The 16,771-nt window shown below is 45.7% G+C and overlaps 1 protein-coding gene across 2 annotated transcripts in view; it reads right to left on the reverse strand.

The window, feature by feature from the left end:
* RNLS (renalase, FAD-dependent amine oxidase) overlaps window positions 1-16,771 on the reverse strand; it is a 93,233-nt gene that overhangs the window by 23,799 nt on the left and 52,663 nt on the right. For both annotated transcript variants that reach the window (XM_014966654.1, XM_014966653.1), the window contains exon 4: window positions 933-1,106. In XM_014966654.1, the coding sequence (XP_014822140.1) occupies window positions 933-1,106 (174 nt within the window). The remainder of the gene's footprint in view (window positions 1-932; window positions 1,107-16,771) is intronic.

Below are 16,771 nucleotides of genomic sequence, written 5' to 3' on the forward strand. Positions count from 1 at the left end.
AATCCTGACTGAACGAGGAAGACTAGAAACAAAAGTCTCCCAGGTCTAAATCTGAACATGCTTTAGTGCAGTGAATTTGGTAATACTTAATAATTATGTATTAGGCAGCAGCTGATTAAGAAAATCTTTCCTTATTCTGTGACAATGAGTCACAGTGCTTTGCAGGTGGCCACAAAGGTGGGTAGGTTTGTAGCCCTGCTCGACCGATGTGGTTAAACCTGGTCATCGTCGCAATGCGAGCAAGTAACAGAACCATGAAGCGTTTCCAGCTCCTAAGGAACTTGATTAAACTCAAATGCTAGCAGTTTTTCTCAAGCTTTTCTATGCCAACATGCTCTTGGTATATGAACTACATTTAATAAATAAAACATCTACTTACTCAGCTGCCATCTTCCAGAAACAGATGAGAAGTGTCTGCTTTGTGGGATGTTCTCCAAGCGTTACTGAGCAGCCGTACTATGAGCAACCATTTCAAAGATTTTCCATGATTATAAAAGCACACTGGCTAACTCTGAATTAGACTGAATAGTCTCAATTATATAACTCATTACTATTTCCAAGCATGCTTAGTGGAAAGAACAGGAGTTGTAATGGATGATGGGAGATAAATTGGCATGTGTGTGAATCAATGTTTAAACAAAGGAACTCCAGCTCTTTCTTGGAATAGCAACATTTTGATGTCTCAAATCCCCTGACACTGGTTTCATAAATGCAGTAACGTAAACCATGTGCTGGGTGGTGATTTTCTGAGGATCTTCCTGCTTTCATTGTGTATTTTATTAGAGGCCAAATGTGACATTAAATGCTATCCACTGTGGCTTGGAGTTAAATACTTCGTCTGTTCAGAATAGCAACACTCAATTAAACAGCATTTTTCATGATCTACACCCTCTATTGTCACTGCATTTAAGGGAAATAATGGGAGCACTGACCTATATTGCGTTTCTTATTATCAATGGAGATGAAGCGTATGCAGGGATTATCGGTGATGTACTGTGCAGCCCAGGGGACATCTATCCGGGTACCAGCTTCATAGAAAAGTCCCAGAGCGTAGCGGGAGGAGTACCTTGCAGATTCAAGTTGCTGCTTTTGACTTTCATTAATTACTGTGAAAAAAAAAAAAAAGAACAGAAAAAGAAAAATCAGACAATCCCTCTGCTCTCAGAACATTAAATGGGTGAATGCTGTGGTTAAGCTGATTATTCCTTCCTGAAAATGACCGGACTGCTAAAACTAAGAATTTAATATTAAGTCTAGTGCTTTGTAATATTTTTTCTGGGACATCTCTTTATGAAGTTTTAATGGCGCATTATGTAGAGTATGTCCTTCACATGCAACCCTCCCCATGTGTTGGCAGTTTATCTCCCAGTTCTCTGCTAACTGTCTCTGACTTGAAACTTCAATGACTGGTGACTTTTTTCCAAATCTTTTCTCAAAGGATGAATAAATGGCAATAAGAAGTTTGGGTTGCCTCTACTACATGAAGTAAATGATTGTACGACTCTAAAAAAACTCAAATGACTTCACACATCAACAAAATGAACATAGGGACTCTTCACTCTCTGGGGAAAATAGCCCTGCAACTCCTGTGTTGCAATTCAAATAGAGGAAGAAAACTCTGCACTTCAGCACAGAAGGGGTGCGTAGTGAAGTTTAGCTCCTTCAGCTGAAGGTATTTTAAAGCAGTTTAGAAATTTTCAGAGCAGGTATGAATTCATTCCTCCCTATTATTAACTTTTCTATCTTCCAATTACAGTAAGATCTGCTTTCTGCCTCAACTTTATAATGTTCATAAAAAGCTGCACAAAGTAGCATTAGCCTCACTGTGCATTCAAATACAAATTTATTTCATGCCAAAGAAAAATACAACAGTTCGACTAATCATGGAGTTAGGTACTACATCTCTCTTTGCACGACTGAATGGATGGCCAACACTGCTGCAAGCTGGAACAGGATGTGCTGAGACAAAATCACAGCTCCGTTGAGCTTTTCTGGAGATTTGATATCGAGAGGCAAAAGAACAACAGACAAGGTGCTTTACTTTATACAAAATTCAGCCAGCACAATGAACATCTTGTATGTAGAAAGGAGCAGCTGATGGCTACATCCCCCATGCCACTTCCCACAGGCAGCAAGCCAGGTGTTGAGTGGTATCTTCAGGAATTCATCAGAAGTCCTGCCCCAAGACAGACCAGCACCATGCATGGGTCAGGCTGGGATGGGCTGGAGGGACAGCTCTCCACGCAGGTGAGAGGCATCTGTAGACTCATGCACACCAAGCTGGCCAAAAGACCCAGCAATGAAGACCAACCAGCCCAGCATGAGAGTATGCAGCTGGTCAAGGGATGGTATTATTCCTCTTCAAGTGAAGCCACATCCGGACACTTTTCTGCAGTTGTCATGCCCTCCAAGTACAAGACAGACAACAACAAATGGGATAAGGTTCTCTGCAGGGTCACTAACATGGTCAACTACAGGGGTTCTCCATTCCTGGGAACTGCCCTGACTGACCCGGACACAGCCCCGAACAACTTACTGCAGCTGCAGTGTTGGACCTCATGGAAGCAGTGTTAGGCTGGAGACCCCCACCCTGGTGCCTCCAGCTGGAGCTGGTGGGACTGGGTGATTCTGCACACCTTACCCACACCACAGCCACCTCCACGCCACCACAAGTAGTGCACTTCAAAGCAAAACGCTCACGTGATTGACCTTGCTGTCATGACTAATGCTCAGAACTTACAGTCAGGACAGCTTCATCTCACACTCACTCCACCAGCACATGGTGCTCTCTCTGGGAACTGCTATTTCCTGCTGTGCCAAAGGAACTCTAGGAACCAGGGCTATAAATCAAACTCCATGCATGGTGCCATGGCACAGGTGTTACTGAGTCACGCAGTGTTGGCCAGGGGTGGGGGTCCAGCAGCACTGGCAGGATGCACATTTGAGAGCACATTCAGTCAGGCCGAAAAGTCCTTGCAACAGCTGCCACTAAACCTGTAAAGCCTATGTACCACCATTCTGCACCAAGGTCCATTCCCACCACTTCTGATATACTCCCTTCTCAAACAGCATCAAAGCTACCAGTGTTCGGAGTCTATTTACATGCAGAGGACAATGAGCAGGGGAGCATGTCATTCCTGAGCCAACCCTGGTGTCACCCCAGCTCTTACCAAACTAGGAGTGACCATTTCAGCTGTGCAAGTCTACAGCTGCCAAGTTCAAACTTCTTGTCATGACTGGTCTATTCTGTGCAAAATTTCCACGTGGCTTCCCAAACTGTGCATGGACACAACTTATGTCCTTATTCAGTGTCCTCTGAGAGGCTCAGTAAGCAAGCCATGAAGCCTACTATGTCTCAGAAGCCTTGGTGAACCAAGGTTCACCAAGAGTATCGAGTCCCCTTTTCACAGACAGGTGCCTTCCATGGGAAGATGCATGGTCTGCAGTCACAATTTCTCACCTGAAAACCCACCAGGCTACTCACAGGTATCTGCCCCATCCTGTTGTTTCTCTAGTTGCATATTTTTTTGGTGATGTCTCTAAGGGATTCCTCTGCGCATCCTGGAGAAGACTGATTTCAGAGGCTGCTTTCTGCCTCCTCCCCTGAAATGGTGACCTCACGTGCAGAGTGCTCTCCTAACTGAGGTTCCTGGCTGGTCTCCCCCACCCCACCACAACCTCCAAAACTATACCAACACTAACCTTTCCTAACCACCAGCACACCAGAGGATGACAAGTCAGATTCCATCTCAAATTGCATCAGAATAAACCTTTAAATGCCCTCCTCACAAATTTTAAGGCAAATATGCTGGTGAACAGAGAAAATATGAAGGCAGAAAGAAACACTGACCAACCCACAAAAGTGGGGGATAGGAAAGGAGGGGAAATAAGGCATCTGGCACTAGGGTGGTGGTGGTGGAGCTGCCTGACAGAGGAAGCCAGAGGACAGACCTGTCCAGAAGGGCAGGACTGCCTGAGCACCATGGGGTTTGAAGATGCTTCCTCTCCCTCTCCAGACCAATGCCCACTCTCTGAGAAGGTGTTGAGAGGACCTAGCTGCTTCTCACCTTGTCCCAGCACCTAGATCTTTCCAAGGAGGATCCACTCCGCTCCATGAACCTCAGGAACCTCAGGAACTCCAAGTATTGGGTCAAAGACCCCTCAACCCTCTGCTGTCACTTTCCCTCGTTAAAGCTGCCTCCACATAAGTTATGGCACAGTAGGGTTCCCATCTGTTATACCGCTGGTCTGTGACCGAGACCTAGCACCAGTTCAGCACGGAGAATGCCGTCAGTGTGCTACTGCCTCGAATGGGCTTCTGCAGCACACACACGTGGAGGAATATGGAGCATCTCTATAGAAGAACACCCCGTACAACATGCTCCAGAGAAAACCAGAGAGTGGTGGTTGCAAGAGCTGCTCTTCAAGGTTATTTCTTCTTGCTTCACCCTGTGCATGTACCAGCTGAGGAACCAGTGGCTCCCATCTCGCCCCTGGACTCCAGACATGATGCAGACCCCCTGTCCAAGCGTGCTGCCCTGCCGGCCAGCTCCAAAAGCCACAGTGTACCAAGGACCCTGGCTGGGCTTGCTCTGCCTTCCTCTAGGCCAGGCTGTTCCCCTGGAGCCCAGGGTTCCTGGGTGCACAGGGCTCCATGCCAAACCTCCAGAGCAGCCTGGTGGGGGGCTGCCCCAGGCCGCAGCAGGGCACTGGCTTTCATCCCGGCTTCTCCTGCCTCTGAAAGGTTTCGTGTTGACCTGGGCGCTGGCAGAACTCTCCCAGCTCTGCAAGCCTCCTGTAGGCTGTCATGTCCCTTCTCCTCCATCCTTCCCCTCTCCCACAGCTTCTCTCCAGCTTCTGCAGCCCCCGGGACTGGGAGACTTCATGGTGTGGCACCACCAGCCGGTAAGGCCTGCGAGGAGGAGGGAAGGGAGGGGATTGAGCAGGGACACAGGGCGGGCTGGAGGGCTGCCCCGGAGGAAAGGATGCCAGCACCAGAGGACCTCGCACATCCTGCCCGGCTGGAAACGTTCCCTGCTCTGTGCTAATTCCCCGCTCAAGCTGTGAATTTCACAGCACAGCCACTCGGTGCCAGAATCCGGGAACTGTCTTGGGGGCTCTTTACTGCCAAGTTGGAACAGCAACGTTAGCAATTTCAGTCAGCAGTGCTTGTCCCAGTTCCTCCTGGCAGACCACAACAGTCCAGACAGGGAACAGAGCTGCTGCTAGACACAAGCCACACAGCACAGGGGACAGATCTTGTCCAGAAACCTCCCTGTCCTCTTTCAGGTAAGGGTTCTGCACAGCTGGATTTGGAGATGTCCATTTCCACCAGACCCCCTTCTTACATCTACAATAAATAATCACAATGCATTACACATACTTGCTGTGCTTCAAAAGAATATAAAATTCCTATAAACACACAAATAAATATTAGGCTGTAATATCCCATCCAAAACACTACTCTTTGTTCAGGTTACTTTGGCAACTCATTTTCCCTTGGGGAAAAAAAAAACACAAACAAGACCTCCTCCAGCCTGCAAAGCCACCCCCCCAGCGAAGCTCAGCAGGCAGAAACCTCTGCGCCGTGGGAACCCCTCTGGGCCGGAGCCGGAGCCGGAGGCGAGCGGCACCACGCTGCCCCTGTGCCGGGAGGGGAGGGACCCGCGGGCTTGGGTCTGCTCAGGCAAATGGTTTATTACACGGAGCACTTCAGCAGGTATGACCTTCACGATGCCAAGCGTTGCCGAAGTCGAGCCGGCCAGTTGGCTCTGAATTACCTCGTTTAAGACTTAATATTGCTTTATGGGCCTGTCTTCACGAGCTGTAAAGTTTCAGAAGGTGTTAGGGGTGACTGGGGATGGAGGGATGCTGGACAGCAGTGTGCTAATCAGAGCTAAGTTACAATTTTATCAGTTTTAAGCGTACACATAGACACGGAGCTTGGCTGGTGGCTGCCGAGGAAAGCAGATGAAGGAAAGCACCAAACCCTCCTCCTAGAAGAGAGAAGAAGGGGGAGGGCAGGCAGCTCCCAGGGTGCGGGCAGCAGCCAGAGTGACGGAGCTGTGACTTAACAGATCCAAGGGCTCTAAGCAGCGAGGGCGGCTTGCTCACAGCCCCACGGGAAGGAACAATTTCGGCAAGAAGTCGCTCTAGAAAGCCTTGGGAAGATGGAATAACGCACAGGCTAAGGATACCTGGCTATATTGCCCAGCAAGCGCAGTGCCTGCAGGGATGGTTGCAGGCTGCTCACCAGGGAGAAGTGAACGGCAGAAACATGGAGGAGTTTCTCCAGATTCAGTCCTCTCCCTTTCCTTGAGTAAACCAGAGCCGGAAGGGAAGCAGCAGGCTGGGAAGAGGAGCAGCGCTGCGATGCTGGCCACCCCACACGTGCCTGCATTGGACTCACGACCAGCTGCAGCAGGTCACTGGGAGCCACCCCTGGGCGAGTCGGGGCACCCCCCGGGATGGGGATCCCCCAGTACTCGGGGCCCTCTCCCAGGGACGCCCAGCTCACAGGGGGCTGGGCTGGTTCCTTGGGACCAGCCAATGCTTCCCGTGCTGTGGCTGTATCGGTGCCTCTGCTCTATCTCTCACCACAACATAGGCCAGAAATGACTAATACCCATTGTCCCACACAGCCAGGTCTACATCTCAAAATTTACAAGTGTATTAATTCAATTACTGATGTACGTTTGCTAACCAAAGTGCTTAATTATGGCTTAGGTTTTTAAAAAAATAATGTCTGTCGGTCGCTAGATTCTAAACTGCAGCAAATTTATAAAACCGAGGAAGTTTTTATAGCATGAGAAGACAGGCGATAAAGCAATGTCAAGTTTGAAATTCAGCAACAAAAAAGCTGAACAGTATGTGAAAACAATGCTGTGAGTTGTAAGACTGAGGTTTTTCCCCTGCTCCATCCATTACACGTTTTAGCAAGGCCAACAAGTTGATCTAAGGACATGAAGAGAGACTTCATCTTGAGTTTCCATACTTCTATTGGTTTAAATGAAAACCAGATTGTTGTTTTAATGCTGTGTATGAAACCACAAAATAACTATTAATTTTTCTCCTTCCAACAAAAACGGTTAAGATGATTTTAATAACATTTTGGAAAAAAACCCAGCTTTCATACCATGGAACTGTACAGCATACAAGAATCAGCCCTAACAATATTTTCAAAGCAATGCATAAAGGCATGAAATTTTTATATTTTCCACTGAAAAACTCAGCTCCAGCTGCAGCTGCACTGTGAACGCCACTGGAGTAAACGTCCTCTGGAGATTTCATCACATCAAAGCAAGGGGCATGTATACTTTATTTGCTGTTTCTCTAGACACTGACAGCAGAGTGGATTACTTATCTGTAACACTCAATAAATATATTAAGGGCCTTTTATCTGCTGTTCCAGTACTTTAATGTCACCTCGCTGCCTGTGGGAAGGAGAGGACCCAGAGATCCCATTAGGGCCAGCAAGGGAGAGGAGAGCCAAGGCTTCAGCTGGCAGCCAGGAACACGGGCACCATGCCGTTCAGGAGCCCAGGACTGAGCCCAGCCTACCATCACAGAGGCCAGGGAAGCAAAAATAAACCCAGCTGCTCTGATGGCCAAGAACCCACATGGACGATCAAGGTTTAACCCTGGGTGTTTAGTCATTTGCCAGCAAGTAAGGGAGGGGATGGCAATATGAACCTTTATCTGCAGAAAGGTGCTGCAGGAGCACCCGGACCGTTCCCCACCACCTTGTGGCAGTTGTCAGAGGCTCCGGCAAGGACTGGACTTGCAACTGCAATTTTGAGCAAGCAGAAATGAGGAAGAGGTACGATGTGTTGGTAAAAGATTCAGGTCAGTCTGGTAGATTAGATATTATGCAGAAATTTTTCACTCTGAGGGTGGTGAGAGCCTGGCCCAGGTTGCCCAGAGAAGCTGTGGCTGCCCCATCCCTGGAGGGGTTCAAGGGCAGGTTGGAGGGGGCTTGGAGCAACCTGGGCTGGTGGGAGGTGTCCCTGCCCAGGGCAGGGGGTGGCACTGGGGCGGCTTTAAGGTCCCTTCCAACTAAACCATTCTATGCTTACTGATGCAGATATGTTACCCGTAATTTCACACAAAGTCCCATGTAGCTGTCACTGCAGGTCAGAGCTGCTGGGGATAGGCAGAAAACACATTCAGAACTGCAGGGAAAAGCAGATGCTACAATGTGAGATGCATTTAAAATAATACTTCTTTTGGAAAGTTTTGCTATTCCTAATTCAGTGCTCCTACAAGTTTGTGGATACCTACCTCCCTATCAAGTCAACACATGATTTCAGAGGTCAGCCGGATGCCTGTACCTAGCTCTTGCATGCACACAAGGATGTGTGGACAAACTGGGGTAAACAAATCGAGATCCTTGTTTGAAAGACTTCCAGTGATGAGAGGGATAACACTCTTATTTTGTTTCACCATTCAGCCTTGCTAGGCAGCACAGAGGATGTTGCATCTTAACAATGAGAAGCTCCAGGGAAGATAACAAACAGACAGACAGAGTTTGTGTTACCACACACAGCTATCACCGGGTATGTTCAGAATTGCTTACTAGGTATGGCCAAGGTAACCGTAAATCTAGAGACATCTAGACATTACCAGCCATCAATGTACTAAGGAAAAAATCCTATAGCAGTACTTTTAAGGAATGATAGCACTACTAAAGCAGCAAAATCCATGGATGCTGGACTTTCAGTTTCTTTTCTCAGGAAAAGATCACTCTTTTTAGACTTAAACTTTTACTTTTACTTAAAACTCCTTATTCTTCAAATAATCCAACAGCTTTAGCTTCGGTGGGAATACTATTAGAGCCTGGTTTGAGCATTGTGAGTTTTTTCTAGAGTATCCTCCCAATTCAGTGTTAACTTCTGCTCTGTATGGGCCTGCTTTCAGCACTTTCTTAAGCCATTCCTAGCAAGCAGGTCTGACACAGGTGTGTCTGATGGGACTGGTGGATTCTGCTCAGCACAACAGCCCTGCTAGGGCTGTCAGAAACCAGGAAAAGGGAAAATACTCTGAAGGATAATTGTGATTTGTATCAAGGGATGGAACAGCCCCTCTGTATCCATCCACAAGGACTACAGGAAGGAAAAGGTACTTCTACAGTTACCTTCTACTCCTCTCTGCTGGAGTTTCAGCAAGCAAACTTCAGCTGAAGCTTTGCCAGCAAGTGTGGCTTACACACTGCCTCAGTACCAGTACTGCTTCAACGTATTTGTGAAGAAAATATCCCATTCATCTCTTCAAAGAATGAGCATCAAGGTTGAACAGTGAGATGTCCCTGCATCCCAGGAGGAAACCAGCTATCTTTTGTCACTGCTCAGCCACCCCCAGTCTTCAGGACCTTAGCTTCCTCTCCTGGGAACAAAACCAGTCCTACCCAACTCCTAATCCACACCTGCTATGGATGGCACAAAGAGAAACAAAACCATCCAGCCCCTTTCCTCTTGTTCTCCCACCTTCCAGAACATTTCATCAGATTCATTCATCCAACATATGGATTTAAGAAAATCTGATGAATTTATGATGGATCTTGGCAGGTGTTGCTTATTTTCCAGCAGATGGATAAGCCGATGCACAAACCTCCTCTGTAATTCTCTAGTATTCAACTTGGCCTTTGACTAGGAAGGTTTCTCTCCACCCTCTTCATTTTTTCTGTACTTTATTTCTGTGTCTAGATGCTTCCTCCACAGCTATGCCCTCAATAACCCTGACGCTGTCCTCCAAAAGGTTTTGCTGTTTCCTTAGACTGCTTTGCTTAAGATTGTATTTGCAGCACCTGACTCAACTGATACGCTGACAGAAAATCTGAATGCGTCAATCAGATGTTGTCAGCGATTAGTGTTGTAAGTGGCTACTGATCACCACTATTTTAAAACTTAGAAAGGAAACTCTGTGGTTAAACGGCAACAAAGATATTTTTAGCCTAGGTATCAAGTGAAGAGAGTATAAGACGCTCATCCAGCAGAATAGGCAGCTGAGCTGAGTACCTGGAGATACAGTTCACTGTCACAGCTGACAGTGTTACCATGGGTTTGTTCAGGAGATGAATTATCAGGACAGCACATTATCGTAACCTTCACACAACGAAGCCTCCTTGGATAGCAACTGCTTCTTCCTTGGCAGGCTTGCGGAGACCTTTCCTATTGCTCTTGGGAGCAAAAAGCTGCTGCCCTGAGCTCTCTGGTTGAGTGGTGACAACGGACAGACTTTTCAGACAACCCGCCCATGCCCAGGTTGACACCAAGCCATGGCACTGGCCCTTTGCCGCTGCGCTGACCATTTCCAGCTGCAGGCTGTTCCTGCCTCTGCCTTTGCGTGGGAGGGAGCAGAGGTTACAAGAAAGGCTTCATTTTTAAGTTCAGGTTCCTTATCAAACAGTTGGAGATTTTTTTAAAAAGGCAGCATTAAAACGCGACCATGCCTATACATGCACTGAAATACTTACTAACCACAGTGATGTGTTGCGATATACTTTTCATTTTCTTACTATGCTCAGCTTTTGTTGGAATAACGCTGTTTGGATCTCATGCAATGCTCACTCCTGCGCCTATGCAACATCCATAACAACTTAAATAATTACTTCAAATCCCTGCGGTCCTAGCTGGCTTAGCAGAAAGCTTCTTTAGATATATCTGAAGTCTGTGGCACGTGAAGGAATGGCGTACTTAGAAATGCAGATGATTGGAGTGGAAAAAAAAGATGCTGGGGGAAAAAAGTACAAGTAAGTTTTATAAAGCTTCTGATTATTTTGAGAACTAAGCTTGAGCACCTGTCCACCAGCTGCTCTCAACAAGACCATTAGCAATCCACTCACTATTAAATTAAAACCTCCATCAAATTCCACCAGAAGCATTTACAGCGATCTCCTACAGCACTGCATGTTGCGTTCAAATCAACTTTTGCTATCAACAGAGCAACAAAACTGCATCATGCAGAGTACCACCAGCTCCTGTCTCCTGGAGGAAGGGCAGGTGAGAAAAGAGAAGGGTTGAGGAACCAGGGGAGATGCTCCACGGGACCTTTGCCAAACACTAGCCGGTGCTGGAGCTGCTGGGCTAACACTCCTTTGGCGCTGCGGAAAGGGCTGTGCTCAGAGCTGGTGCATTCAGGCACGTGCCCCCTGGCACCACAGCGCCTGCCTCCTCCGGCCCAAACTGGCCGAGACCTTGCATTTTTGTTGCAGGACATTGGTATAGGAGCATACTGCAAAACTATCTTTGCTTTCTCTCCCTTTAAATTGATCCCTGTTACACCTATTTATACACTCAGGTCACTTTTTACCAATAAAATCCCTGATCCAAAGCAATAATCTTTTATGTTCCTTTTATTATATAATTCTTTTTTTTAGATTTAACAAACCTCTATCCTCCGTCCCCAATTCCGTAGCTTATTCTTAACCTGTACTGTATTACACACAGCTGAGGAGCTCCATGCTGTTCTCTGCAGCCTGTATGCTGAGCGTCCAGCTTGCAGGTGGATTTAATGTGTACGTTGACATTACAGTCATAGTTTTTGTATTTGCATTAATGGGGAAAATAACTTTTCAGTCTCATTATTTGGATGACCAGATTGCAAATGCAGAAGGTGACTCTTAAGAAAAAGTCTAGTCATTTCCTCGGTGATGCCACTGGAAGCAATGCAGCCCCTGAAGATGTGTACAATGACAGCACGCAGCATTTTGGTCTCCTGAACCTGCAGCACATGCAATGCCCACACACAACACACCACCGAAAAGCCGCTCACTGCGGTTCATCCTATCTATGCCTTTGCTTCAAAATTAATGACATCTTAGTTTAAGATATGAACCTCTGCTAAGCTTTCGCCCTGGGAAGAACAGGATATGACATTTATAAGCAAGTAAAAATAAAGGAGGAGACAAAACCTGATTTTTCACCATCCAAACTCTTTCAACAGTTACATCAGCACCTGCCTGGGGAAAGAAAGCTTGTCTTGTAATGGTTCAAAATGGCCATATATCAGCTGGAGAATTTCTCCCAGTTCTGCCTGGGAGGGAGCAGTGTTAAATACCTCTGTGGAGCCACCACAACAGACTGACTCCTTCCAGCAAGGAACAAAAGATACCCAGGATTTTCCAGATTTTGGACATGCTTGGAAATTAGAGACACAAAGAACTCCAGGAAATTAGTCAATAAAGTCCAAATAAAAAATATAATATACATGTACACTCCAGTACTACGTTGTAATCATTCTAGGTAATGACATAGAATATATACGTGCCTCTTATTAGCACAACTGCAAGTACAGTTTCCATGCTATAGGCAGAGCAATGTTTATTATATGTAATTCTGGCAAAGCCCACTAGTTTCTGTGATGGGCATTAAAGTCGATAGAAGCTGAAAACATCTTTGAGAAAATCTGATTTTATTCAGGCCTCTGTAAAGATTTAAGATCTTATCTTTGAGCTAAGAGACTTGGAAAAGTTTTGCTAAAAAATAAATAAAGCTCATTGTCACATTCTTTCTGGATAAATTTGCAAATTAACCCAGACGCATCTTCCTGCCGTGGTATGTCATTACAGAGGACTTAGAAGAGCTTCCTTCCTACATCCAGTTACAAAGTACTACACACAGTTCTGTTACTCTCTGGTGCCAAAATGTAAAAGCTCATTACTTACATAATCTTCATCATAAAACATTTAGCAAATAACTTAATAACTTATGCACGTACTGTACACAGCATTGAGTTGAATAACAAAGTCAAAAGGATTTATTTTCTTGAAGTATGACACTAGTTGCCGAAATAGCATTAGAAGCTTTTCAAGGCAACAAGGAAAGATGTTGGCTTGCTGCTCTGTGTTTTGACTTGGACAGAATAAACACATAAACAAATTGAATTAGATCTCCCTGATGTTTCTGGCTTCTGGGCTGCAGCTCCCCACTGACAGTGGTGGAAGACCCTAATGGCAAAGCTGAAGTGCAGCAACTGGAGGCTCATCTGCAAGGTCTCGGTACAGAGCGACTCGTTGCAATGCTTCCCCATTGCCAAACTCCAGTCAATACCTGCAATGCAACACCCGACCGCGGCAACACACACTCACGGAATCAAAATGCAGCTTTACAGTAATAGACAACAAAGTTATTTCAGTTTAAGTAAGTACTAAAGAAAATGCTCTCAGGCATTAATTACTGAGGAAGGATTCAGCTGGCCACTGGAAATCTACACTTAAGAAAAAAAAATTAATATATTTTCCTCTCTTTTTATAGTAGATGCACGACTAGTTCATTACCAGGAGGATGCAAAAGGAAAGAATACAGGGTAGGGCTCTGCACATCAAAAAGATGCAAGATTGTATTAAACTATGTACAAGAACCCCCTTAGGGTGATTTTTAGGGGAATTTTCCCCCCATGCAGGCCAGACTAGTTAGTAAGTTTCAGTATTACCTCTACCCAGACCTCTCCTCTTTTCGTCTTCTGGATCAGTCCAAACAGCTTTATTGGGCTTCCCAGTTCTTGTGCTGAGAGAGAGGATTATACTGCTGGAGACTGCTAATACAATGCAGCTGTCTCCTCCAGGCTGAAGAATCCCAGGCTATTTAGTCATCCCTTGCTGACAAGCCACTCCATGCCCCTGGCTGTCCATCCCTGTGGGCATCTCTGAAGCTTTCTGAATGATGAAAATACAACTGCATGCAATGTTTCAAGATGTGGGCATGCCAAGGATGTATCCTGCAGCATCATGATATCCCCCTCTTCTGTTCTCTATTTAATTCATGTTTAACATCCTGTTTTCTTTCATATTTCTAGGGAGAGATGAGCTTGTATCTTCATCGCCTCAAGCTCTCACTGAAGTTGGTCAGATCAGGTCTCTGCATCTGATAGATGAACTTAAGATTGTTTTGTTCAAACACTTTACGTATTTACGCTTCCAATCACAAAATAAAAGGGGGACAGAAGAAACCATTGCCCTTTGTGAAGAGAAAAATAACGTTTGAGGGACTGATGTCTGTGTTCACTTAAAAGAGTATCTAAATGGAGCTGGTGAATCATGGTGAGAGGCGGCTGTGTTGGAAGCATCATGCTGACATGAATTTTGGAAATGAGTGGAAGAGTACATACAGAAGATGCTCCCGTCAACTTGCATCTTACCTGACAAGGCCAACTGCACAACCATACAATCAAGAGACCTCTACTAGAGAAAGAGAGGTCTCTCTCTCCCCAAAGCTTCTGCTAACACTTACCTGGCTTTCTGTCATGAGGAAGACGCAGTGTCAGCTCTGAGCCTGTCCCAGTGCACCATTAGCAATTTTGCCAGCCATTGCTTTCATACTGCAAGTTTAGTAATACCTTGTATTTCCACATGTTTTCCAGGCAAGGAATATGCAAACAGGAGGAGCTTGGCCTAATGAAATCTTGAACAGGAGCCTGAGTGGCCAGTTCTGGTCTACCTCTTCACCTTTGTCACTGACCTGTAACATGCCCTTGGGAAAGTCACGTAACCTTCCAATACACAAGTTTTTCTACTGCTATAACAGAAGTAATTACAATGATCTTTCTCCTAGTGTTGTGGGAATTAATCAAATTCCTTCCTAAGCACAGATGTAGTAGAACTAAAGATGCAGCCAAGAAGTGGTTTGCTGCCATCCCCTTCTCCTGTGACAGCTATAGTTTCCATATGCTCTTTACATGGTAAGGAAAGATTGTGTTAACTACTGGAGGATCTGTCTGCTGCTCTAACTCTTTAAGAAAAACAGTTACTGGGGAACTAAATGATCTTAGACATCTGTAGGGAATTTTTGGACATCTATTCTACCGTTAATTCTCAGTATTAAGTTTTGTTTTCTCAGTTCACCAGAAATAGTCTCCTTTCTTTAATATTATTAGTTACCATGAATTTCTATCTGCCACATAATTTAGCTTAAATGATTCCAAGCTGCTTCTCTTGAGTTCATTAGTTTGGTCTGAAGTTGCCTATATATTTTATCATCCTCAGATGGGTCATCTTACAGATCTGCTATTTTCCATCCTCTTCTATCGCAGTAAACCTGGACCTATTGACAAGGACCTCACTGCACACATTTCTTGGAAAGGAGAGTGTTGGACCTAGCAGGAGTGGCATTCTCCCAAAATTACTCTCCTGATGTAATTAGGCACATCTCCGATCATGCTGACCTTGTGTGGTCACTTCACTGAAGAAATGTGAACTGCACTGTTATTTACTGATTTTGCAATACCTTGAAGTAACTTGGACACCTGACTTCTCTAAGAGATGTAAGCCATGATGGTACAGTCAAACACATACATAGATAACAATGTCATTTAGTATGTGGGGGGTTTTTAAATCTGCAAAGAATGATTCCCTAATGGAGAGGAATCACAGATGCCTAATCTTTTCTGCTACGAGCATAGAAAAACTGGGACCACTATTAAAGTGAAGAAACAAACAAAAAGTAGCATAGTACAATCTCAACGTGAAAAGGGATTCTGAAGTCAGCTTTAGTATGACAAGTCTTAAAACCACTCCGTAGGTAGAGTTGCTGCAAGGAGACAGTTTTCCCCATTTCATTAAGCTCTATCCTCTCCCTTGGATTGGTGAGCTGAAAACTCAAGAAATATCAAATCATACCATTCATGTTACCATGCTGAGAAAAGCCTCCACCAATTAAAAGGCAAAAGGATCCTCATCAGAAAGCTACCCGTGAGAAGTAGAAGAACAGCAGTGACACAGAGATATGCTAGTATCGAGGTGCTAGAAACTCATGACAAATCACACACAAATATTTGGAGAAAAAAGGACTAAATAATATTTGGGGGAAGTCTGTGATTATCTAATGTGAGGAGAAATCTCCTCATCACAAGCTTAAACACTGAATACATTTAAATTAAATTTAAACTCCCAATGAGGTTTTCACGTTGATGTTTTCAAAGGCATACAAATTATTTCAGAAGATGGGCTTGCATTCCACTAAAGCTGCGAGAATAGGGCTTGGTTTGTTGCTGCACTTACCTATAAGACAAGCAGAGGGAAGATGCAATAGGTTTCAGGGGAAGAAAGACATAAGGCAGTAAGCGAGAGACATCCAGAGAGATGACACGAGGCAAAGACACTTGTTTCTCACCTCATTACCACAGAAAAAATATACTTGCTAAATGCAGCCCACCACAAGCAGGAATGTGTAAACACCATGATTCCTGCACTACCAAGCACCAGTAGCTTTCTGATTATTAGCCTTTTGTCTAAGCACATCTAATTGCTCCCTGTCTCAGAGGATTTTTTATGAAGCCTTTAATTCACCCCAAATACTTTTAAAAGCAGCCAGTAAATGTACCTGCCTGCCTGCTGCAAGCCGGGGGGCAGTGCTGCTGAGGGTGAGGGGGCCTGGGCAGAGCCGCCGCCACCCCCGGGAACTTTAAAATACCCATGAACGTGCCAAACGGCCATTGCCACGGAGACCAGCCTCAGGGCAGGTAAGACTGCACTGGGGAAGGGATCTGTAGCAAAAAGGGCCGATGAGAAGCTCTTTTGGGGGCTTTTTGAAGCCGAGACAAGCCCTCTGCTTGCCCTGGGGCTGTCAGCTGGTGCTGCTGAGGGGGCCGGGGCGCGCCCCCAGGTGATAAGGAGCCTCAGGGAGACAGGACATGTCCCTGTCACAGAGCCCAGAGCCAGCACTCCGTGCCAGGAGCATCCCCGGCGGGGGCAGCAGCTGCAGCCTGTGCGGCCGGGCCCTGCGCCTCTACCCGAGTACGAGGTACGTTCAGTCAGTCTGGGGGGCTCAGCTGGGGTTTC

This window comes from Calidris pugnax, unplaced genomic scaffold, assembly GCF_001431845.1.
Source record: "Calidris pugnax isolate Ruff unplaced genomic scaffold, ASM143184v1 scaffold53, whole genome shotgun sequence".
NCBI lineage: Eukaryota > Metazoa > Chordata > Aves > Charadriiformes > Scolopacidae > Calidris > Calidris pugnax.